The sequence below is a fragment of the Uncinocarpus reesii genome, genomic scaffold (assembly GCF_000003515.1).
Source record: "Uncinocarpus reesii 1704 scaffold_2 genomic scaffold, whole genome shotgun sequence".
Taxonomy (NCBI): domain Eukaryota; kingdom Fungi; phylum Ascomycota; class Eurotiomycetes; order Onygenales; family Onygenaceae; genus Uncinocarpus; species Uncinocarpus reesii.
In genome coordinates, this window is record NW_003052499.1 from 3,207,388 (window position 1) to 3,229,612 (window position 22,225).

The window sequence follows — 22,225 nt, forward strand, 5'->3', positions numbered from 1 at the left end:
ACCGTCCGTAGAACGCCGACTTTGCATACATGTACGTGTAATTGTTAACATCACGAAATAAATTGCTGTGATGGTACAGCATCGCCGGGGTGCCATGTAGTCTCCTGTTTGGTACCCGGCGGCATCCATGGCCGAACAGCGCTGCTTTTCCTGGGTCGCCCATTCGGCTCACTATCATCCTTTTTAGAATTGCCTGTTGACGCTGAGACATAACCGTTTGCACCTTCCAGCGCTCCTTCTTTGATAGGATGGGGGAATGCATAGCCGTTTGAGTTCCATCCCTTATTGTTGTTAGGTTGTCTGATGTTGAGTGGGAGAATCGTTTTTCGGGAGTGGAAGTGGTCCGCGTTTGCCCGTCGGTCTGCCGCATCCTCATGGCTGGTACGGTCGTATAAGTACAATCCAACAAAGGTGAGTCCGATACCAAGGGCTTGAATTGGCGTAGTGGCATTTCCAAACCAGACAATTGCCACAACAACGACGAAGACACGTTTAATCAGCGACGCGACAGAATAAGACACTGGCGAGATCATCGACAAAAGGACAAACGCGAGAATATTTTGAGCGAAATGCGACAGTCCATTGAAGATGAATTCTAAAGTTAGGGGCCCGTGGTCAAGGCTTCCCTTCCTTTCCGTAAGATCGATGGCCCCGTCTTGGAGCAAATCCATGAAAAGAGGATAACCTTCGGAAAAGAACCAAATGGGTGCTGTCAAAATAAAAGCCAAGCCGGAGCAATAGCATAAGAGGTTAAGCTTGTCCAGCTTACGGCCGGTGAGCGTCTGGCCTTCCGCTTCGATACGGGCGGCTTCGTTGAACAGCTTCTTGGAGAAGATATTTTGAGACACAAAGACGAGGGCTGCACAAAATGCGCACAAGATACCGAAAAGGTTTGTAGAAAAGCTGGAAGAGCAGGCAAGCATTACTCCCAGCGTAAGCGGTACGAGTGAAAGGTATGTGGCTCGCGCGTAGCGGATGCGGAAAAGAAATCGGTAGGCAAGGACGGTAAACAGGGGGGAGAGGCCCTTGATCGTGTGGACGAGCGAAACGGGGATTTGGGAAGTTGCCATAGCGCTTAGAATATGTCCTGCGAGCTGAAATAAAGCCAAGGGCAACGCGGTTGAGAGGACTTCGATGGAGGGATATCGAATTGGGTTCCTCAACGCGGGGATGGCCGATCTGAGGCCCGGAAACACGGACGCCAGGTACGAAGAAGCTAGGCATGATGTCGAAACGAAGCCGAATTGGACGATAGTGAGGGTAATCGGTTTTGGGAGGGCAGTTAGGATCTCTTTTGACGAAGTGTTGGTGAGCGCAGAGGTCATGTACCAAACAAGACACAGCCCCTAATTCAGAAGCAACCGTGTTAGATGAGCATCAGATGCAGCAATCAAACACCTGCACTCACGATCAGTTTATAAGAGACTGGCGCCTTTAACGCCTCTGCCAGTTCCTGTGCATTCACACTGACGCTTGCACTTCTCTTCTTAAACGACCCGATCGCCTCACCGATACTCTTGCGCGGCGGGCGCTGCTTTCGCCCGTTTGATAACCCGTTGGAAATCAGTCCATTTTTCCGCGGCAACCACATGGGATCCGGGGAGGACCTCAAGTTGCCTGTTGGCAAAGGGATGTTCGCGTCACCGGGGACAGTGGTGGATTCGTCATCAACAGACGGGAACTTGTCCAAGGTACCCTCTGCGCCAGGGAGGTTCATTTGTGGTTTGTGATTCCGAGAAATTGCTGGATGCTGCACGGGATGTAGGACTGTAGTAACACTCATCATCAGTCTCTCGGCGAAAAGCAAGCGCAGCAGAACAACAAGAAGGGTGCCGTCAGATGGTGAGGAAGGCCATGGTGTAGAAATCTTCACAGTGTCTCATCCAGCACTGATCTTTTTGATGATCGAAAGGGAGGCTAAACGCTAATAACAAGCACTTGGCACCCGGCGGTGATGGTGCTGATTGGGCTGCCTCGCCCACGTTTCCACCTTGTACCTTTTAATAATTCCGCACCCACTCACCGAGATCGATGCTGTCTGGCTGCGAGATGGAGGATGAGAAAGGGGGAGGCAAGTCTACGACTACTGGGCCCTAATAACACGATGGGAAAACGCACTGTTGGCACCCTCCTCTGTGTAACAAGCTCGAATCGGCCGCTTTCGATTGATGATCCCTCCATCGCAAAGGCACCGCTTCGCTGCCTCAAGGCTGACGCAGCATCTATCCAAGTTCCAGGGTTCAATTCCGGATCCTCATCCACCACGGGCCTTGTTCGGAACCATTGGACCTCTGGCTCTTGGCCATACAGTCGCTGTGACAGTTTAAAATAGAGACGTCTGTTCTCGGCCTAATCCCTGAATATCTCGAAATTTAGCTCAAGGCTTGGAGGCTGATCCTTATATACGGCTTCCCGTAACTTATGCATGACGGCAGAGGCATGGCCTCTGTGCCGTTACTTTCGCCTGACGCAGTGCGGATATTCAGATCATAGGAAATGGATATTTTGAGCAACTCCGCTTGGTTACAGAGTATCGAGTGTCTACTGCGAGACATGTAGCTTTTGAGATATTTTAACAGAGCTCCTAGCAACCGCTTCACCGAGGGCCCTTCTGGGCAATGTAAACCGTGATAGACTGCTGTCCCCATCTACAAGCTAGAAGGCTGCTACAATACTCTCGCTGTCGGTTTTCTCGCACCTGATAGTTATGGCCGGAGGAGGAAGATCTACACCTCCGGGCCAACCTCCCGACTTTCGTCTGATCAGTGATTAGCGGTTTCTCCCTCAGCACCAACCTGCAGATGAAATGCCCCTATGAACAATGTTGGGTGTCTGCTAGACGGCAATTGTTACTGAGAGGAAAATGGCTGGAACCTCTCTACTAGCACTTTTCTTCTTCCTGGCCTTATTTAAGCCCTTGCTCCCAACAGCTCAACTAGCAAAGCAGTTTTCTAGTCCACTGCATGACCAATGGAACATGCCAACTCTTTCTCTGTCGCAAGAATGGCACATTCTAGGTCCATTTGAAATCGGCACGAGAGGTTAGTTGATTTCGCCCATCACTCGTGCAGACAGGAGTGATCCTGACCTATTGCTGCCTTTGCATCCAGAGGCAGTATGGGGTGCTGACCCCCTCGAGGCCCACGGGGGATTTCGGGCGATGCAGTATGCTCCTGAAGCAACATTTCCAACTGCTATTGGAGATGCGGGGCTCTGTCGCTGGACTGTGCTACTGACAGGCGATCGCATTGCTACTGATGGGTTCACTAAAGCAACTCTACGCTTCGGATTCCCCAAGGTTAATTGGACATTTCGCCGGTCAATATATGGCTGGTCGGGCTTACAGTATCAGGCTTGGGCAAGAGGGAATGTAACGGTTTCTGGAACGGGTCCTGTTACTTCAGCCATCTATACTGACGGTATCCTGGAATTCCGAGTCGATGGACAGCTTTATTTTGGAGGAGATTTCTATTCGTATCGGCGGGCTCCGTTGATCTTGGATCTAGAACCCGGAATTCACACACTCGAACTTAGGTTTTTCTACGATATTCGAGCTCTAGGCGGAAGTGATAATCCGCAGATAAATTCAACGGTCGAATTGAAACAAATCTCGTCGAGATTAAACATCGATCGTGCAAGCGTTTTGATACCCGACGTCGTTGAGGGAAAGCTCGCAAGTCCATATGTATCCGTCAATGCACAAAACGGTATGAATAAGGTTGTTCGTGTCGTCTGGCTTAAGCCCGTTGGTGAAAATGTAAGTTTTCTCTCTCAAGTCTCCCAGGTCGGGCAATAAAGCTTACAAGCTACACAGAAAGCTCATTTCGATTTAGCTTTATTAGACGATTCTATCACCATTGCCCCCTACCAATATCGCCCTCTAGCTTTTAAACTTGGGTTTTCAGGCCGAATTCCGGCTCAGCTCTCTTTCGAAATCGGGTATGAGATCGGATTGGAAGGACAAATACAGATTGCCGAACTCGTGGTAGACGTCAAGCACCGTTCGATGTCAGAAGCCCAAAAATTCACTTTCCTTCACCCCAGTGGCATTGTATCGTATGCAATCTTACGCCCGCCACTTAATACTTCGTGTCACACTGGTGAAAAGAGGAATCTCCCTCTCGTCATTGGGCTTCACGGTGCTGGTCTTGAAGCAGATGGTGACATTGTCCGGCATATGCTAGATGGAGTATATGGGCTTTGCGCATGGATCCTATTCCCAACCGGAGTGACATCTTGGAGCGGCGATGATTGGCGTGCGTATGCTTTATTTTCTACTTCAGTTTCCTGCCAGGATCGATTTGTCCGCGACTTCCTGGAAAAAGTGTGCTAAGTTAATCCTAGATACATGGGGCTTCGCAGATGTACAAGCTGCTGTATCTGGTATTCGTGACTGGACTAAAGCCATGAGTTGGAAGGGCGCCGGAATCTCATTAAGTGAATGGGTTGTCGTTGGACATTCCAACGGAGGTATGTTTTCTGGTCCATGAGGTGACCAACAATTAACATGCAAAATTGCTAGGACAGGGGACTTGGTACCTGCTTACCCACCAGCCTGACAAAGTACTGGCGGCTGCTCCGGTCTCAGGATATACGTCTATTGAGAGTATGGATTCTAAATCGAGCTATACTCGTTTGATACTCACCGTTCCGCAGACTACGTGCCGTTCACGATATGGCGGGATGCAGATGCCTCCTTAACAGCAGTGCTGGAATCCGCCCGTCGGAATTTTAAACATGAGTTACTCACCAAAAATTTTGCGGGGATTCCTATTTTCCAGCAGCATGGCGCTAAGGATGACAACGTCCCCGCGTACCATTCACGGCTTATGCATCAGCTAACCTGGGAGGACGGGTTGACGAGTCACTACCTCGAGATCCCACAAGCAGGCCATTGGTTTGACGGCGTTTTGACAACTGATCCCTTGACTGAGTTCTATCGCCACTATACTGAAGATATCCTTCATGACACCCTCCCTAATAACTTTTCTATAGTTATTCCTTCCTCCATGGATATGGGTTCAAAAGGTGGCATCCTTGTGGACCAATTGTGGACCCCAGATATATACGGCCGCATAAAGGTGACCCGCGATAAAGAGGAGCATACCTGGCGCATAAAGACGCGCAACATACGCCGTTTTCATATTAAGACCAAGGGAGTTCGCTGTGCCCATCCAACAAAAATTTCGTTGGATGGGTCAGAGCTAGTGTTCACATCATCAAACGATGATGATATTGCTTGGTATGTTCAAAACGCCGCTGGCTATTGGGCAATATCTCGCGACGACGGTTGGCGCGGGTTATCGGAGCGGTATGGGCGGCAACTAGGAGCTATGGACGCCATCCTTCGGACACAGGGCCACCTAACTATTATTTCACGCTCAATAGTCGGTGACACGGTTGCGTTACAGATCAGTCGCAATTTATTCCAATATTTTGCAGCTGATTGTGAACTAATCACTGCCGTCTCTACATTACCGGTATCTGGTTCCGGGTCCAATTCCACTCTAGGGAATACCATTGTTGTTGCGATTGGCGATAAGCTGGATCATCCACAGCTTCCTACCTTTCCGATATCCGTATCAAACAAGGGCCTCAAACTCAACAAACCTAGCAGAACGGCCGTTGAATACGAACCTGAGCCTGGCCTGGGTGCCGTCTTTCTCAGGCCCCTCGCAGGTGAACGCTTGGAGCTTGTGATCTGGGGTGCCGACCTAGAAGGCTTACAACAAGCGGCTCGCCTTGTTCCCACCCTTACTGGGGCCGGACAGCCTGACTTTGTAGTTCTCAGTCCCAGCTGTCGCTGGAAGGGCGGCGGCGGAGTCTATGCAGCAGGTTTCTTTGATTTCTCCTGGCAGATATCCTCAGGATCCTACTTATCGTAGGATTTGCAGTTTTTGCAGTTTCAAGAGCGCTTCTACTAGGTGGATGGTTTGGTGTTTCTGTTCTTGCTTTGCTATTCATATCCATAGTGATATCTTTCTTTTTTTTTCACTGCATTGGCATGAGAACTAGTATAAGTTATATTCCCATTAAACCGGAAGATGTAAACTGCCTTTCCACGGGTTTCGTCCGAAACTTCTACCTCTGGAGTTAACACATTTACTCCATTGATTTGCAACTCATCAGGCAACTTTCGCCAGGTTCCGACTTTCACTCTCTGTTTGACGTGCCTAGTACCAAATTTGGAAAACACGTCAACGTCCCGTTTTGGAAGACGTGCGTGGATGTCTTTTCTCCCTATGAGTGAGGGTTTCCTTCTTCTTTTCTCACAATCTTCCCTTTATGTTCATGCCATATTTTTTGTTTTGTATTTCATATCTTGACAGAGCTTTCTTCTTATTCTTTTCAGCCGTTGGAAAGAGGATCATCTAGTCTCAGTTTGCTCTTTTAGCGAGAAAGCGTGGCCAGCGACCATACAGCGTTGGACGACAGGTCGAGGAGTAAGTGACTGGGGCGGTCGTCCCTTCTTTGCCTTCTTTCCACCCCGCCTTCCATCTCGAAGCACTCCCAGGGCTCGATCCTTCCATCCTGTGTGCACTCTTGCCCGTCTTTGCCCCTTCCTTCCTTTCCGGTATAGATTTCTGATTTTGAAGACATCTATCGATCTTATTTGATTTCTGATGCTCCATCTCCCACCATCACTGCCCATATTTTTGTCTTCAACGTTGTGATTTTGTTCAATTTGAGTCTTTTTCTTACTCTGGCACGCGTTGGGACTTCTTGTCGACACGTATAACCGCCCATTTGATTGACAGCTACTCCCTCCATCTGCTTTCCTTGGAGAGGCGATTGCCGGTTTACCCCTCTTTGCACCTGCTTCCCATCGTAGCCCTGCTCACATCTCACACCGAGGAATAACAGACCAGACACGAGTCACAATGATGGGTTTTGTGGCTTCTAGCTCCCCAGCTGCGTCTCGCAAGCCGTCTCTCCAGCTTCAGGGGCCGTCAGAGGGTGTCTTGGTAAGCTGTCCCGGCCCAATCCTACCCCCTCTTGTCTTAGATTTCTCGTGCGAAGGGATGTCCCGACTGATACTTTATGACTGGTATAAAGCACTCCACCATGGCGGACATGGCTCCCAATCCTCTCGTCAGTTCTAGGTTGGGAAATATCCAGGCTTTGCCTACCCATGACGAACATGCGAGCAAGGTAGCAATCCACAATTGGTTCTTTTCTAATTTGGTCAGCTAACTATTGGATTGATAGAAGCTCGACGCAATTCAGCCTTCTGCGATGGATAAGATCCTTGCCAGGCTCTCCCCAAAGGATCATGCTGCCATTGAGGACCAAGCTTCAAAAGTTAACTCAGGAGAGCTTGCCCCTGGCGTCGTTCCAAATCAGGCTACAACTGAAGGGGCGGACGCAAATGGCAAAGGTGAAAAGGGGAAAAATAAAATCGACAAGGAAGAAGTGGTTCGGTTGCAGCAAGAATTGATGGCTGCCAATTCTCGCATTGCCATGCAGGAGCAGGAACTAGCCCAGACTCGGGTTATCAAGCATACTCTTGACCAAGCGATGGGTCCCCCATCTGAAATCGACTTTGGAGGGAGAGAAGTTACTGAACAAACCCTTAGCACACTCCAACATGCGTTCAATAACTCGTCTGTCCGCCCATTCAACAACCAGCGCCAGGAGTTCTGGCTGAACCAGGATGATGCCCAATCTGAAATTTCAGAGGCTGTCTCTGCCGGTGGCTATAATCAGCCCCGAGGAATTTGGAACAATCCAAATGCAAATGTTACCGGATTCCGTGACTTTAATATGACTGGAGCCACCAACTTTAGCCCGAACTGGGGTAATCAACTTACTCGCCAGGCAAGTTTGATGCCAAATCAGCGCATCGCATCAGGACCCGGTAGCCCACCCTACGAACAGGCCCAACCATTTCCTCAAGGACTTCGTCGCTCGGTCACTCAGGTCAACCGTGGACCCTCCTGCTTTCCCCCCCAGAGTTCGCCATGGGGGACTTTCACTCCAGCGGCCTCTTCAAATGTGGGCACTCGGGTTATGAATCAGCAAGTTGGCGTGCAAGGCGGAATGTTCAATGTAGCTCCTTATCAACCTCGTCCAATTGGAACCCCATTATCCCCTACCGCCGCTGAATTTACTTCGTTCAATAGTGGATCCTGGACCCCGACAGTAAGTTCAACCAATTCTCGTCGAAACATTCGGATATCTGACTTCAGCGTCTTTAAAAGACCAACAGCTCCCAAACCTATGTGTCACCACTTGAGCCCATGAACTACCGTCGATTACTCGATAAAAGTGTTTCTTGTGACTGGAAATATATCGTTGATAAAATTGTCTGCAACAATGACCAGCAAGCGTCAATTTTCTTGCAACAGAAGCTCAAAGTCGGGACTTCGGATCAAAAGTATGAAATTATAGAAGCTATTGTTAACCAAGCATACCCGCTTATGGTCAACCGATTTGGAAACTTTTTGGTTCAACGTTGCTTTGAGCATGGAACCGCAGACCAAGTTATTGCTATTGCTAATGCCATTCGTGGTAACACCTTGAGCTTGAGTATGGACCCTTTTGGTTGCCACGTTATTCAAAAGGCGTTTGACTGTGTCCCAGAGGAGCACAAGGCTGTCATGGTCCATGAATTGCTTCGTCGGATCCCTGAGACTGTGATTCATCGATACGCTTGTCATGTTTGGCAAAAGCTCTTCGAGCTACGCTGGAGCAATGAGCCGCCGCAGATTATGGCCAAGGTTAATGAAGCGCTTCGCGGCATGTGGCATGAGGTCGCTCTAGGAGAAACTGGCAGTCTCGTTGTGCAGAATATTTTTGAAAACTGCGTTGAAGATGAGAAAGTTTGTCGCCCAGCTCCCCCTACTCAATGCTGCTGGTAATGCTGATCTCATTTGTAGCGTCCTGCTATCGAAGAAGTTCTTGCTAAAATTGACCTCTTGGCTCATGGTCAATTTGGCAACTGGTGTATCCAGCATATTTGCGAACACGGTGCTCCTCATGATAAAAGTCGTGCAATTGAACATATCCTTCTTTGGGCGACAGACTACAGCATGGACCAGTTCGCTTCCAAGGTTGTTGAAAAGTGCCTTAAGATTGGCGGTTCCGAATTCCTTGATCACTATCTTGCTAGAGTCTGCACCGGCCGCCCAGATCGTCCTCGCATGCCTTTGATCGACAGTAAGTTGTCTCTACGCACGAGTTGTAAACATGATCTAATACGTTGTATAGTTGCCGGTGATCAGTATGGAAATTATCTGATTCAGTGGATTCTAGTAAACGCTGCAACACATCAACGTGAACTTGTAGCGAGTCACATCCGGTAAGCAGGTCTCCTTTTATTGAGTAATGCATTATACTTATCCAGGAGTAACAGTAAGCACATGGTTTCTCTCCGCGGGTCCAAATTTGGTTCTCGAGTTGCTATGCTCTGCTGCAACCCAAGCCACGTCACTCGTCCAGGGCCTGGTGCTGGCCTTCAGGTCAACCGCTTTACTACTCCAAGCGAAGATCGTTTCGGTTCCGGCATATCCAGCAGCAACAGGTTCAGCCGTGGGAATCAGTGGGGTGCAAACTATCCTCCGTTCCGCTAATCAGCTGTGATTTTGTTCGTCAACGCTCATTTAGTCCGTCAAAGCGTTATGTCAACCAAATACTCCGCGTTTGAATGAGCGTGCTTGAGAAAAGCTTCAAAATATCGGAATTCGATTTACAATGATTTTCTCCTTTCTAGGATTCTCGATGCGTGGACACGATCCTTGGCCCAATATTAACTGCCCATAAGATCCTACATTTGGCTTTGGCTTGTTGGAGTCGCTTTGACCCGCAATCCAATCTGAACCCTTTTCTTTAGCCTATTTTTTTTTGCTTTTGTCAGACTTTTTTTTCCTGTCTGGAACTACTTCCATTTCATTCACTTAAATTGCCATATCTCCTGTGATGATGATCTTATCCTGAATGATTAATCGGCGTGGGCGGTTCCTACGTGCTTTGGTTTACATACATGAAGGACCTAGTTCCCTTGTGTCTCGAAAGTTTGTTATGTGTCAGGGGATTATTTCTATTCTTTTCTCTTTCCTAACCGTTTCTATCCCTGCCCCGGATCGAACGCAGTGCTGTCAAGTCAAGCTTTGCAGTCATGCATAATCCATGTATGGGATGTCTCGGTAGATTGTCTTCACTACTTTATTTTAATTACCCGTTTATGTATGTTTTAACCTAACAAGAAAAAATCAATATCCCGATAAACGTGACCTTGCCAGCGGTTTAAGATATGCTGCCAATGTGGGTTGAAGTTGAAGCCAGTTGCATGGCTGACTTTGAATCATAAAAGGAATTGTAATGGAGATGGAATTGAGTGATACAGGGATTGGTGCAGCAAGTATCAAGCCTGGCTAGGAGAAATGAAGGGGAAAAAAGGAGCGCACTGAGCATATCGTGAACAGTCGGGTATCCTTCTAATCATCGGCTGGAAGTTATGCCTGCTTTACGAAGTATTCAAATCTTTGTGTTGCCATTCAACTTGTCTCGCCTTGCGTAGCCGCTTTCTTTTGAGCTTCTACCGGGCAGTAGTACCCGCCCCGGATTGATTCTCTTGGGCCTGTGTTTCTTCCAGCTTCTCCCAGGGCTTTCGTCTTCGCTCTGCTGTGCTCGGTGCGTCTTGCCCGGTTAATATCGTATCCGGTATTTGTTGGATACCGGGAATCGGTTGGCCCGTCGTGATGAGTTCGACAATGTGGGCGAAAGAGGCAGGGTAGGCCGGTTGCTCCTGGGTTGTTGTTGACGTTGCTTGTGGTTGCTCGTCGGAGGCTGAGGAAGGGATGGGTGCCTGTGACGGCGGTGTTTCCGACGCTAGCTGGTCCGGTGCGGGTTCGAATTCTGGATCCAGGGAGTGTGCTTGGAGCCAGACCCTGTAGGTGAGGAAGTCGAGGGGTGGTTGGATAGAGTGTTTTCTAGATTTGCGGAAATAGTCTGTATACTTTCTTTGTCTTTATAGACTGGGGAGAGGGGGAAGGGGGAACTACCTTGAGAAGTAGAAACATTTGGCTCTGAGGACTAGGTCATCGGCACGATTGACCTGCTCGTCTGTCGCCGGTGTGCCTGGCTGTCGAAGTATCACGGCCAGACCGAGTTTGAATTCTGGGTCTGTTGTGAATGGGTATGAATGGAGCTGTTGATATGGATCTATTGAGGGGCCGTTGGATTGCGGGGAACTGGTTTCCGCTGGCTGAGCGGGGGTCGCCATGCTGGATTGATGGGTGATGCTGCGATTGGGGAGGGTGAGAGGCGGCCGGGTCTTTAGGTCATAGGTGGAATTGTGCTGCGGAATCGTTTCAAAGGGTTGGGTAAAGGCAATGGATTCGGAAGAATGTTGTTGAAGCCTCGCAGCGACGACGGGTCTCTCCCCTGCAAGGATGCGCACTGATGGGATAGCTTCCGTTCTGTTTGCTTTGGACTCGTTGAGGCAGGACGTCTATGAGTAAGTTATGGCGAGTATGAGGAATCCTTCAATAGAGCTCGTTGATATGTTATATGCCGTCTTGGAGGTATAAGGTCGGGCAATATTCAATCCGGGGTTGCCTCCGACACCTCGGCACAAAATGATCGCGATAACTAGTTAGTTAACTGACTACTCCGTACTCCATGATTCCCTGTGATATACGGTGGCGTTCAAGAAGTCATACACAAAACTGCAATATCGCCTATCTCACGACTTGTCTACTTGCTGGTAATGATACCGTTCCTATTGGAATGAATGGTGGATATTTCATATCAAGCAAATAGTTAACTATGTTTGCACTGTTTGCATCCACACCTCCTGTTGCAGTTTATATGAAGAACGTGCGACAGCGAATGTGCCCTCCAGATTCCCAGACGCCAGATAAATGCAGCGCTTGCTGAACTGTAAAGTAAGCAGTATGCATAAAGAAGAAAAAGACGCCGAAACCCTTGGGTTCCTATCTCGTGTCCATTTCGTCCACACCAGTCGGGCCAGTCTTTGGCCCATTCCCTTGCCCTGCATCCGGCGAGGCTGATCGGATAATGCCACTCTGACACCCAGGGCAGTTATGAACAATCTCGTGCGCAAACAGGTCGCAGTCGATGCAAAAGTGATTATGACACACCGTGCATTCATACCTGCTACTCACCGACATTCCCTTGGCCATGTTCTCACGCGCTTCCCATTGGGCACGGGGTGGCACCGCGGGGAAAGGGTTACCACAGGCAAAGCAATTCGCACTAGTCGAGGCTTTCTTCCAAGGAACCTCGATCCAGTTAATCAAGGGGAATAGGTGGTGGTACGAACGAGCCAAATGCGTGGAAAGAATCAGTGTCAGTCCACATGCTGGACATTCCGCAGGCAAGGTGCAGACTTTGCTTCCGCATCTGGAACAAAGATAGCCACCCCGGGACGGCATTGAATGGCAAGCACACATAGATGGAGCGGGTTCCACGGTGCGGGAGGGGAATCCCATCATCAGAAGGGAATTTGCGGCCTGCTTCTTGGAATAGGTAACAGGCGGGGTTGTGGTTTCCATCATTAGCTCCCGAAAATGCTGCTCGTTGAGCGCTACGCCATAGCCACTATCGTCGCCGGCATTAGTTTTGGCGCATATCTCCCGGCATATGGCTACTTCAGCTGCGAGGCCAACGACCCCGACGCGTATTTTATCGGAAATGAGGGATGAGACGGTTTGGTGAATGTCGCCTGGGTCAGATGAAAGGAGAGCGCCGAATAATATCAGGACTTCGCGGGTCCCATGGCTTGGTGTATGACTAGCAGAATCAGTATAGCGTGTAATGGGCTGGCTGGTAACGCGCGAGACTTACAAGAGTGTCCCGCGAGCCATTTCAAGGGCATTTTGCAAACTTGGGAGGCCGTTTGGGTCTTTTGCTCTCAGAGCTTGGAGCGCTAGGATGTGCTCGGTAGGATTCCCACTCATATCACTTATCTTAACTGCTAAGCCATCCCTCATGCCTATTATTCCGAGCTGGGAGATCGGGTTCTGTTCAAAATATTCAAGAACAAATTCCTGAGCGAAACGAAGGGTAAGAAGGTAGCGCGTGGGTCGAAGGTCCTTTTCCGTCATGGCGATCGATAGATCCAAGACCAAAATCAGATGCCGTATGATTCCACGTTGAAGAGGAGTTGTGTCTCTCAGTAACCTGCACATCCGGGTTAGCATTCCCAGCCTAAACAGAACCGACAGACTGATGCTCCGCTACCTCTTCCTCTTCCCTGCCTCCAGCAAACCCTCAACAGTCGCGCTGATCGTGCCATCTGCGCCTTCGACCAATGTCTCCCATGTCCTCGATACCTCAAACTCATGTCCCTCGCGTTGTTTTTTCCGCTTGCCGCGACGGCGACTGGACTTTCCGGGGATCACGTTGCGGGTGTCTGGTTCATCGTCCTCGTCGTCTTCACCAAGATCGTCATCGTGGTCTTCGGAATCGAATTCTGCAACGTATTCTTCGTCCGAATCTGCCATCGCGGTCAAAAGCGTGCCGGCAGCATTAACGGCTGACTTTCCAATTCCGAGTTCCGCAAAAGGTGTGTTTTGGTTTCAGTAAAAAAAGCTCCGGGGTTTCCAGGATAAAGCACGGGTTCTCACTGGCTGGTTTGCTTGTCAACCCTTGCTCGACGCGCGATGCAAAAGAAAAGTCAAGCATTAACGGCGATCCACCGAGTAACTAGTTACTCCGTACCAAAGGATCGATGCACTAACCAGCGGTTACTCCGTAGTGAAGATTTTCTCCTCCAAATCTCAAGCTCCGGCGTCAATTGCTCGCAACGGATTGGAGTAGCGTAGCGTTGACTACCATTCCAGCTCTCACAGACTCACAGGACACGCGATCAGTGGTCGCACTGGCTGTGCATCTCGATGTTCGGGCCGGCGACTGGCTCGCTGAGATGCTGCGGATCTTTGCACAGAGGCCTTAGAAAGGCTATTCACGGCGGCCCCAAACGTCATGGATTGCAGGCCTCGTTCGGACTACTGCTGCCCCTCTTACCCCTCCGCCCGCTGAGCTGCACTCCTTCACCGGCTTCTTCACTCCGCTCTGCTCGTCTTTTATCTTCTCTGATCCCCCCTTCAAAACGGCGGGCTGGTTTGAATTCCTTTCGACCAGGTCTGGAGCCTATTCAAAACAAACACTGTTCAACTGCCTTCCGCATCATGGGTAAAGACGATAGAGAGACCTTGCCAGACGTGTAAACCCTACCCCTTCTCCAATCTGGCCTCTGGTCTTGCCGCTGCTTGGGAGGATTTTACTGATGCTCAGACAGGGCAAAACCGTCTAATTACGCAATCTCTCTCTATAACCTTCAGCTGGGTGGTTCCTGGGGCTACAATGGTAACGTGAAGATTGACATCAAGGTCGCTCGCCCTACTTCGGAATTGGTGCTCAATGTCAAGGCAATCGACGTGCAAACGGCCAAAGCAATCTCCAAGGATGGTAAGCTTCTTACTAGATGAACCAGGAGCTCGCCTTTACACAGAATTGACGTGTTGCGGTTGTCGTCAGGATCCAAATCGGCCAGTTGCTCGGGCATCTCTTATGATAGAACCTCAGAGCGTGCCATTATGAAGTTTTCTGAGGAAATCAAAGAGGGGGATTATGTCTTGGAACTCGAATTCACCGGAACTATGAACAACCATATGGCCGGTTTTGCTAGAGCCAAGTATCAATCGTCGGAAACTCCAGCACCCGGTACACCCAAGGAGGGGGACAATTACTACATGCTGAGCACCCAGTTCGAGGCTTGCGATGCTAGACAAGCGTTCCCGTGCTTTGATGAACCAAATCTCAAGGCAACCTTTGATTTTGAAATTGAAGTTCCGAAGGATTTGGTCGCGATTAGCAACATGCCTATCAAGAGTACTCGTGAAGGAAGCAATGCGAACCTCAAGTTTGTTTCGTTTGACAGAACCCCGATTATGAGCACATACGTCAGTAGCTCTCCTTTTCCTATCAGTTTTTCCTTCTTGCTGATCCACGGCATCGCACTGACATTCACAGCTTCTGGCATGGGCCGTCGGTGATTTCGAATATGTTGAGGCTTATACCGAGCGTAAATACAACGGCGCCCCGATCCCGGTCCGTGTTTACACCACCAGGGGCCTCAAAGAGCAAGCTCGATTTGCTCTTGATTGTGCTCACAAGACTGTGGACTACTTCTCCGAAGTTTTTGAAATCGATTACCCATTGCCCAAGTCTGACTTGCTCGCCGTCCATGAGTTTGTAAGATCCCCATGAACTTGGAGAAATGTGGTTCGGTATCTTTATTCCAAGCTAAAACCTTTTCCGTCGTAGGCTATGGGCGCCATGGAAAACTGGGGCCTTGTGACATACCGCACAACCGCTGTGCTCTTCGAAGAAGGCAAATCTGATGACAGGTTCAAGACCCGGGTTGCATACGTCGTTGCACACGGTAAGGTCGCCATCATTACATTGTGGTTAGGTCTTAGACTTGCTAAACAGTATATTAGAATTGGCCCATCAATGGTTCGGAAACCTTGTCACTATGGACTGGTGGAGTGAACTTTGGCTAAACGAGGGTTTCGCGACATGGGTTGGTTGGCTCGCTGTGGACCACTTTCATCCTGGTCAGCACACTCCCCAGACAAATCTTTAGGGAACTCAATGCTAACTTGGTCTTACAGAATGGGATGTGTGGTCTCGATTTGTAGTAAGAAACGCTAGAGGTATTTTTTTTGATATCTTTTGTCTGACCACTTTCACAGGCTGAAGGAGTCCAACAAGCATTCCAACTTGATTCTCTCCGAGCATCACATGCCATTGAGGTGCCCGTGAAGAACGCCCTTGAGGTGGACCAGATCTTCGATCACATCAGTTACATGAAAGGAAGCTCAGTCATTCGCATGCTTAGCAGTCATCTCGGTCAGGAGACTTTCTTGCGTGGCGTTGCGAGTTACCTAAAGGCACATGCTTATGGTACGGCCAAAAACCATCGTTTTACCAAATGTACCTATTTTCTAACATTTTTCCAGGCAACGCAACCACAAATGACCTTTGGTCTGCTCTTAGCAAGGCTTCCGGGAAGGATGTTACCAGCTTCATGGTTTGGACCTCGCAGTGAAATTTTCCAGGGGGACAGAGGCTAATGAGATTGTAGGACCCATGGATCCGAAAAATTGGCTTCCCACTGGTGACTGTAGTCGAAGAGCCCAAGCAAATCACCGTTGCTCAAAAAAGATTCCTTGCTTCTGGTGACGTAAAGCCAGAGGAAGATGAGACTCTTTGGTGGATCCCTCTTGGGCTTAAATCTGGACAGCAGGCTACAGAAGCGGATAAACGTAACCTGACGACCAAGTCTGATGTTGTTCGAGACATTGACGAAGATTTCTACAAGCTCAACAAGGACCAGTGCGGATTTTACCGGACAAATTACCCCCCAGAGCGCCTGGCTAAACTTGGCAAGTCCCGCGACCTCCTAAGCACCGAAGACAAGATTGGCCTTATTGGTGATGCTGCTGCTTTGGCAGTCTCTGGAGAGGCAACCACGGCAGCCACTTTGGCTCTTGTTGAGAACTTTCATGATGAGCAAAATTACCTGTACGTGTGCACGACCTACACACCCTTCTTTTCTAGCAAGGTTTTAATGAATATTTCAGAGTCTGGATGCAGCTCGTCGTGTCACTCAGCCACATTAGATCAGTGTTCGCGGCCAACGAAGAAATTGCTACTGGCTTGAAGAACTTCGTGCGCAAACTCGTTTCACCAGCTGTTGAAAAGCTCGGCTGGGAATTCAAGCCAAATGAGGACTATCTCACGGGTCAACTTCGCCAGCTGCTGATCTCCACAGCCGGTAACGCTGGCCATGAAGGGTATGTCTTCCTAAGGCTAGGCTCCTAACTGCAACTGCTAACGGTATTGGGCAGAACCATCGCTGAAGCCAAGCGACGATTCAACGCTTGGGCATCGGGGGAGGATAAGAACGCCATCCATCCCAACCTCCGCAGTGCAATCTTTACGATTAACGTTGCTGAAGGCGGCCAGAAGGAATACGACACGGTCAAAGAGGAGTTCAGCAAAACCGACTCGGTGGATGGCAAAGAGATTTGCGTTGGCTCGCTCGCACGAACAAAGAACCCCGATATCCTCAAGGAATACTTCGAGTTCTTGTTTTCCGGCAGCGTCGCCACGCAAGATATTCACACTGGAGGAGCAGGCTTGGCAGCGAACTCCAAAGCAAGAGATGCGTTTTGGATTTGGCTGAAGGCGAACTGGGCCCGTGTTGAGCAAAGGATGGGCTCAAATAAGGTCGTGTACGAGCGATTCGTTCGAATGAGTTTGACCAAATTTGCCGACCACTCGACGGAACAAGATATCACCAAATTCTTCGAGAACAAGGACAAGGCTGGAATCGACCGGGGCCTGCTGGTTGTAGCTGACACGATCCGAACAAACGCCAACTACAAGGAGCGAGACGAAAAGGGAGTATTGGAGTGGCTGAAGGCTCATCAGTACGTCTAGATATTTTCTGGCGAACTGCGTAGAACATCCAAACAAGGTTCTTTTGTAGAAATGTATGTCATTGATTTGTGGTTGGGGGTGGCTGAATGTACATATGTGGTTTATCTCATTGGAATTCATCGCACAGCGAGAGAAGCAGAAAGCATTTGATGTCCGCTGGACTTTGATGGCAGTCAAGTGACAAACAGGCAGCCAAACGTCACCTGCCAAATGGGAGGCCGACTGCAAGTGCAGCTAGTCCCAGCTGGGACTGGCGTCTCTTGGCAGGTTGACCTCCAGAAGGGCTGACAACCTCAAAGTGCGTTCCAGTTAATCATGCTTCCTCCATCAGAATCAACCACAGCAACACTCTCTTTCTCGTGGATCCCGTCAGTCTTCTCACTCTGGTTGATATATCCTGCTGGGAAGCTTATGATAGTTTGATCTCTCCGCTTCTGGATATCCTGTCCTGCCGCCGTCTTTGAGACATCCTTCATTATGAATCCCGAGTGGTAGGTCCCCATTCCTGGTGATGGAGCAGCAGCAGCCTATCTGCTCTTACTTTATCCCAGCCACTTAACGTTGCTGTCCATTTGGAGACTCTTATCTAACTAACAACCGGTTGAACAGAGTTGGCCATCCTTCCTTCCGACGTTTGCTTCGTCGATCACCGTTGCTAACAACTTCAGATACGATTACCTCTTCAAACTCCTGCTCATCGGAGATTCCGGTGTTGGAAAGTCTTGCTTGCTGCTTCGATTTGCGGATGATACGTACACGGAAAGCTACATCTCTACTATCGGTGTTGACTTTGTAAGTCCACTTTCCAAGGTGTCCTTTTCCGTTGAAGGGTTACCAAGCGTAGGCGACTTAGATGCTGACTGATGTGACCACAGAAAATCCGAACAATCGAACTAGATGGCAAAACAGTGAAGCTTCAAATCGTATGTCCTATCTCTTTGGCAGCAGGGGGGAACGAGAAACTAATCCCTTCTTGTGTAGTGGGATACGGCCGGTCAAGAACGATTCCGAACTATCACATCGTCGTACTATCGAGGAGCTCACGGCATTTGCGTTGTTTACGACGTGACAGACATGGATTCTTTCAACAACGTCAAGCAATGGCTTCAGGAAATTGATCGTTATGCGACCGAAGGGGTTAACAAGCTCCTTGTTGGCAACAAGAGCGATATGGAGGACAAGAAGGCCGTGGAATACACAGTCGCAAAAGTACGCTTTTCTTGTTCACATGACCCTAGTTCGAGTTGATTTAATATGGTGCTTCTCTTCTAGGAATTCGCCGACAGTCTTGGTATCCCGTTCCTCGAAACATCCGCCAAGAATGCATCCAACGTCGAACAGGCCTTTTTGACCATGGCTAGACAAATCAAGGAACGTATGGGCACTGCTACCGTGAACAACAAGCCCACCGTCCAGGTTGGGCAGGGTCAAGGAGTTCAATCAGGGTCTGCTGGCGGATGCTGCTAAATTGATTAGATGAACACTTCCGAAATGCCTCTCTGCGTATGCCTGTGCTCTGGTTGTGGCGTGGATTGATTTCATGAAGGCTGGTGTCAGCAACGGGTAGTTTGTTAAATGGGTTGACAATTTGGGCTTGTTTTTCGCGTTGGTTTGCACCCATGACAGCTTCATGAAAACTAATGTCATGCCCAGACCTCTTGTCTCTTGATGTCACGTATTCCTACACTTTCTCTATGTCAAGAATATTTTCCCTTGTTTTCTGTTTTCTGTTTGGTTTTTTGTTTTTAGAATGGTTCTTCCGTTTTGTTTTTCTATGTGTGTCGATGTCAGTGTAACTTGTTTTCCTTACCATCAATCTGTTTCCTAATATGACCAGTTGGTTGGCCTGCCCAAACTAGATACCTCTTGCAGGCCACTGCTGAATCACTGATCACTACAGCCTTGCTGGTCTTTGGTCACCTATTATTTCTTTGCTGTCTTTTGTTCTCATTATGTCATGTTGTAGGTTGGCAGTATGGTTTCTTATGTTTTGCGACACATGCTCCGAGTCAAAGATGCAGGCGCAGCTACATTTATATTAGTTCTAAAGACTAATAATAATTATATTATCGGGCGAGCTGATAGCGCTTATCGGTATCCTTCCACCTTCTTACTTCTGTGAAGTGCAGGCTCCTATTCTTGAAAACGGTTTTTGATGGAGGAACACGTATACTCCGTATGCTCTGCACAACATTGAGTCAGGCCCGGCAATGATTCTCATTTCACGAACGTATGGCTCAGCGGAATCTTTCTGGAAAGAGAATTTTCACACAGGGGCTACTTAGGTCCCGAGGTAGATTGATCTTATTAGTTCAAGGCCCTTCGGCCGCGAGGCTGCATTCTGAAGACATTCATGGAATTGTTGTGAGCTGCAGAGGAATAACGGGGCTGGTCTGTAATGGATTCGAAGGGAAGAAGTGCATTTCTTTAGAAAAGTAACTAAGGTCGCAAGTTACTGTCTGCTGACCCTGTCGCCCAAAGGTTTGGATAATATGTGAGCAGGAGAAGTTGACTGACATCATATTCTCACGAGCTTCGACAAGCGGACGGGGTTGATATTGGTGGATGGACTCTAGTATCAATGAACCTGCTGCTTGTTTGAAGTGATTTTCGAAGCAAGAAATCCACTGACAAATGGCCCGCGCGTGTTCAAGCGCAAAATGCGTAGTTCTCATCAGAGCACTCGATGCGGGACGCCATTCCCGTGTGAAAATCATATGCAATTTCCAGCCCCGTTAACTACAGAGTAGGATTTGGTAGAATTCATCCCATTTCCTTCGCCTACGGAGATAGCAATCTGTGATTCGCGGCGGTCGGCCAAGGAATGGAAATCAAAGCCGAGGCATCGCGCGGCAACAGACTCATATGAAGCAAGTTCCCAAACCCAAAGATCCGCTGCCGATGCATTCTCGTGCCCAAGAAGCGGCTTTGCGCCAAAAGGAAATTTAAAGGGGACCATCGGCCTGGATGGTATTTAATTAAAAATTGTTTTTCTTTTCTTTTCTGTTCTGGAATCACAGTTTTCTTCAACTATATCCGCTCCTTCATCGTATCGACCAGTCAACTGTGATTCGCACGTCGTATCACCCATTTCTTGTAACTATATACCCTTTGAGAACTCACCGATAAATTTCCGACATGTCTCAGTCAAACAACGCAGTATCTCAGAAGCCCAAAGTGGCCGCGATGGCTGCGCAGCAGAGTGACAACATCGCACATGCGTTGGCCGGAGCAGGTGGCGGAATTTTGTCGATGATCCTAACGTGCGTCTCACTTGGTGTCCGTTCCCTCGTGTTCTGCGGTTCTGTTTGTTCTGGGTGTCCTGGCTAACTATGTCCTCTATTTATGCAGTTACCCGTTGATTACCCTCTCGACCAGAGCCCAGGTTGAATCTAAGCGGGCACAGTCCTCTAGCATCGACGCAGTGCGCCATATCATTAAACGAGAAGGAATCAAGGGACTATACGCCGGACTCGAATCCGCACTTTTCGGCATCAGCGTCACCAACTTCGTGTACTACTACTGGTATGAATGGACCCGCGCTGCCTTTGAAAAAGCGGCCAAAAGGGCGGGGCGAGCATCCAAGAAGCTTACGACGGTGGAGTCGATGATTGCTGGCGCCATTGCCGGTAGTGCCACCGTGATGATTACCAACCCAATCTGGGTTGTCAACACCCGGATGACTGCTCGTAAATCCGAGGCCGAGGAGGCCCTTCCTGGAGCGCCTGCGAAGAAGCCCAAGACGACGTTGAGCACATTGATGGACCTCCTAAGGGAGGAAGGCCCCAAGGCCCTTTTCTCTGGAGTTTTACCGGCCCTGATCCTTGTTATCAACCCCATCCTACAATACACATTCTTCGAGCAGCTGAAGAATACCTTGGAGAAGAAAAGAAAGGTTACTGCCACGGATGCCTTTTATCTCGGTGCACTTGGCAAGTTGCTGGCTACTAGCATTACCTACCCGTATATCACGGTAAAAAGCCGAATGCATGTTGCGAGTAAGGATGGCCCCAAAGAAAGTTTGAACGGGAGCCTAAAGAGAATTATCAAAGAAGAAGGATGGGCTGGTCTGTACAAGGGTAAGCTTTCTTCATCTGCGTTTGAATTATGGATCTAATTCAAGTATTTCGCACTATAGGAATTGGCCCCAAGGTCAGCCAAAGTGTTCTTACTGCTGCATTCTTATTTGCGTTCAAGGATGTCCTCTACGACACCATGGTTGCTGCTCGCAGGCGAGCAATCCGCAAGTAAACGGCTCTACAGCTTGCCCTCGGTACTTTCCCTAGCCGCCCTCCCGGAAGATATAGCGCTACAAAAATCTGGGAGGCTTCCATGGGTATATTACAGAAGTTGCCATAGAATGCCCCTGGCTATTTTGGCTAATTAAAGTTATTTTGAAGACATTCACTCCGATGAGATAATGTACATAATGAAGGTGATCACTAGCAAATGGCTTCTTGCCAAAAAATTGAAGCTTTGTGTATATATTGTTTTATAACTTCTGTTTGTAACTAACCAATTAACCATTTTATGCTAAACCGCCGCGCAAGAAAAATATTTATCTCAATTTTCCTAACAAGAAAAGCAGAGGGTAAATTGAAGCAATGGAGACTATGTGTTCTCCGGGGCTGGAGCCTGATTTGACAAGAAATGAACCCAAAGCCATAACAATTGATTGGAAGCAGAGCGGCTGGCTTCCCGAGTACTGGGAAGAACGAAAGCGCTCTTTACTACTTTACAATGGAAG

General features: G+C 48.8%; 7 protein-coding genes across 7 annotated transcripts; 4 read left to right on the top strand and 3 right to left on the bottom strand.

The window, feature by feature from the left end:
• Nucleotides 1-50: 50 nt before the first annotated feature.
• Nucleotides 51-1,783, bottom strand: UREG_04071 (phosphate-phosphoenolpyruvate translocator; the record flags this gene model as incomplete). Its single annotated transcript, XM_002544508.1, has 2 exons — nucleotides 51-1,346; nucleotides 1,409-1,783. 2 exons carry the CDS (start codon nucleotides 1,781-1,783, stop codon nucleotides 51-53), a joined length of 1,671 nt encoding a protein of 556 aa, XP_002544554.1.
• Nucleotides 1,784-2,863: 1,080 nt separating this feature from the next.
• On the top strand, nucleotides 2,864-5,885 carry UREG_04072 (uncharacterized protein; the record flags this gene model as incomplete). Its single annotated transcript, XM_002544509.1, has 5 exons — nucleotides 2,864-3,041; nucleotides 3,072-3,757; nucleotides 3,815-4,256; nucleotides 4,345-4,470; nucleotides 4,657-5,885. 5 exons carry the CDS (start codon nucleotides 2,864-2,866, stop codon nucleotides 5,883-5,885), a joined length of 2,661 nt encoding a protein of 886 aa, XP_002544555.1.
• Nucleotides 5,886-6,881: 996 nt separating this feature from the next.
• UREG_04073 (uncharacterized protein) lies at nucleotides 6,882-9,572 on the top strand (the record flags this gene model as incomplete). Its single annotated transcript, XM_002544510.1, has 7 exons — nucleotides 6,882-6,965; nucleotides 7,057-7,152; nucleotides 7,210-8,142; nucleotides 8,202-8,822; nucleotides 8,880-9,159; nucleotides 9,211-9,301; nucleotides 9,356-9,572. 7 exons carry the CDS (start codon nucleotides 6,882-6,884, stop codon nucleotides 9,570-9,572), a joined length of 2,322 nt encoding a protein of 773 aa, XP_002544556.1.
• A 965-nt stretch (nucleotides 9,573-10,537) lies between these two features.
• UREG_04074 (uncharacterized protein) lies at nucleotides 10,538-11,224 on the bottom strand (the record flags this gene model as incomplete). Its single annotated transcript, XM_002544511.1, has 2 exons — nucleotides 10,538-10,889; nucleotides 11,004-11,224. 2 exons carry the CDS (start codon nucleotides 11,222-11,224, stop codon nucleotides 10,538-10,540), a joined length of 573 nt encoding a protein of 190 aa, XP_002544557.1.
• Nucleotides 11,225-11,767: 543 nt separating this feature from the next.
• UREG_04075 (suppressor of stem-loop protein 1) lies at nucleotides 11,768-13,469 on the bottom strand (the record flags this gene model as incomplete). Its single annotated transcript, XM_002544512.1, has 4 exons — nucleotides 11,768-11,881; nucleotides 12,129-12,756; nucleotides 12,811-13,146; nucleotides 13,306-13,469. 4 exons carry the CDS (start codon nucleotides 13,467-13,469, stop codon nucleotides 11,768-11,770), a joined length of 1,242 nt encoding a protein of 413 aa, XP_002544558.1.
• A 687-nt stretch (nucleotides 13,470-14,156) lies between these two features.
• On the top strand, nucleotides 14,157-18,945 carry UREG_04076 (GTP-binding protein ypt1; the record flags this gene model as incomplete). Its single annotated transcript, XM_002544513.1, has 17 exons — nucleotides 14,157-14,191; nucleotides 14,267-14,436; nucleotides 14,554-14,930; nucleotides 15,001-15,222; nucleotides 15,295-15,412; nucleotides 15,645-15,670; nucleotides 15,726-15,936; nucleotides 15,993-16,063; nucleotides 16,118-16,557; nucleotides 16,617-16,829; nucleotides 16,884-17,468; nucleotides 17,667-17,745; nucleotides 17,788-17,895; nucleotides 18,088-18,270; nucleotides 18,354-18,401; nucleotides 18,460-18,687; nucleotides 18,751-18,945. 17 exons carry the CDS (start codon nucleotides 14,157-14,159, stop codon nucleotides 18,943-18,945), a joined length of 3,309 nt encoding a protein of 1,102 aa, XP_002544559.1.
• A 1,671-nt stretch (nucleotides 18,946-20,616) lies between these two features.
• On the top strand, nucleotides 20,617-21,729 carry UREG_04077 (uncharacterized protein; the record flags this gene model as incomplete). The annotated part of the gene is made up of 3 exons (XM_002544514.1): nucleotides 20,617-20,741; nucleotides 20,830-21,557; nucleotides 21,617-21,729. 3 exons carry the CDS (start codon nucleotides 20,617-20,619, stop codon nucleotides 21,727-21,729), a joined length of 966 nt encoding a protein of 321 aa, XP_002544560.1.
• Between the last annotated feature and the right edge of the window lie 496 nt (nucleotides 21,730-22,225).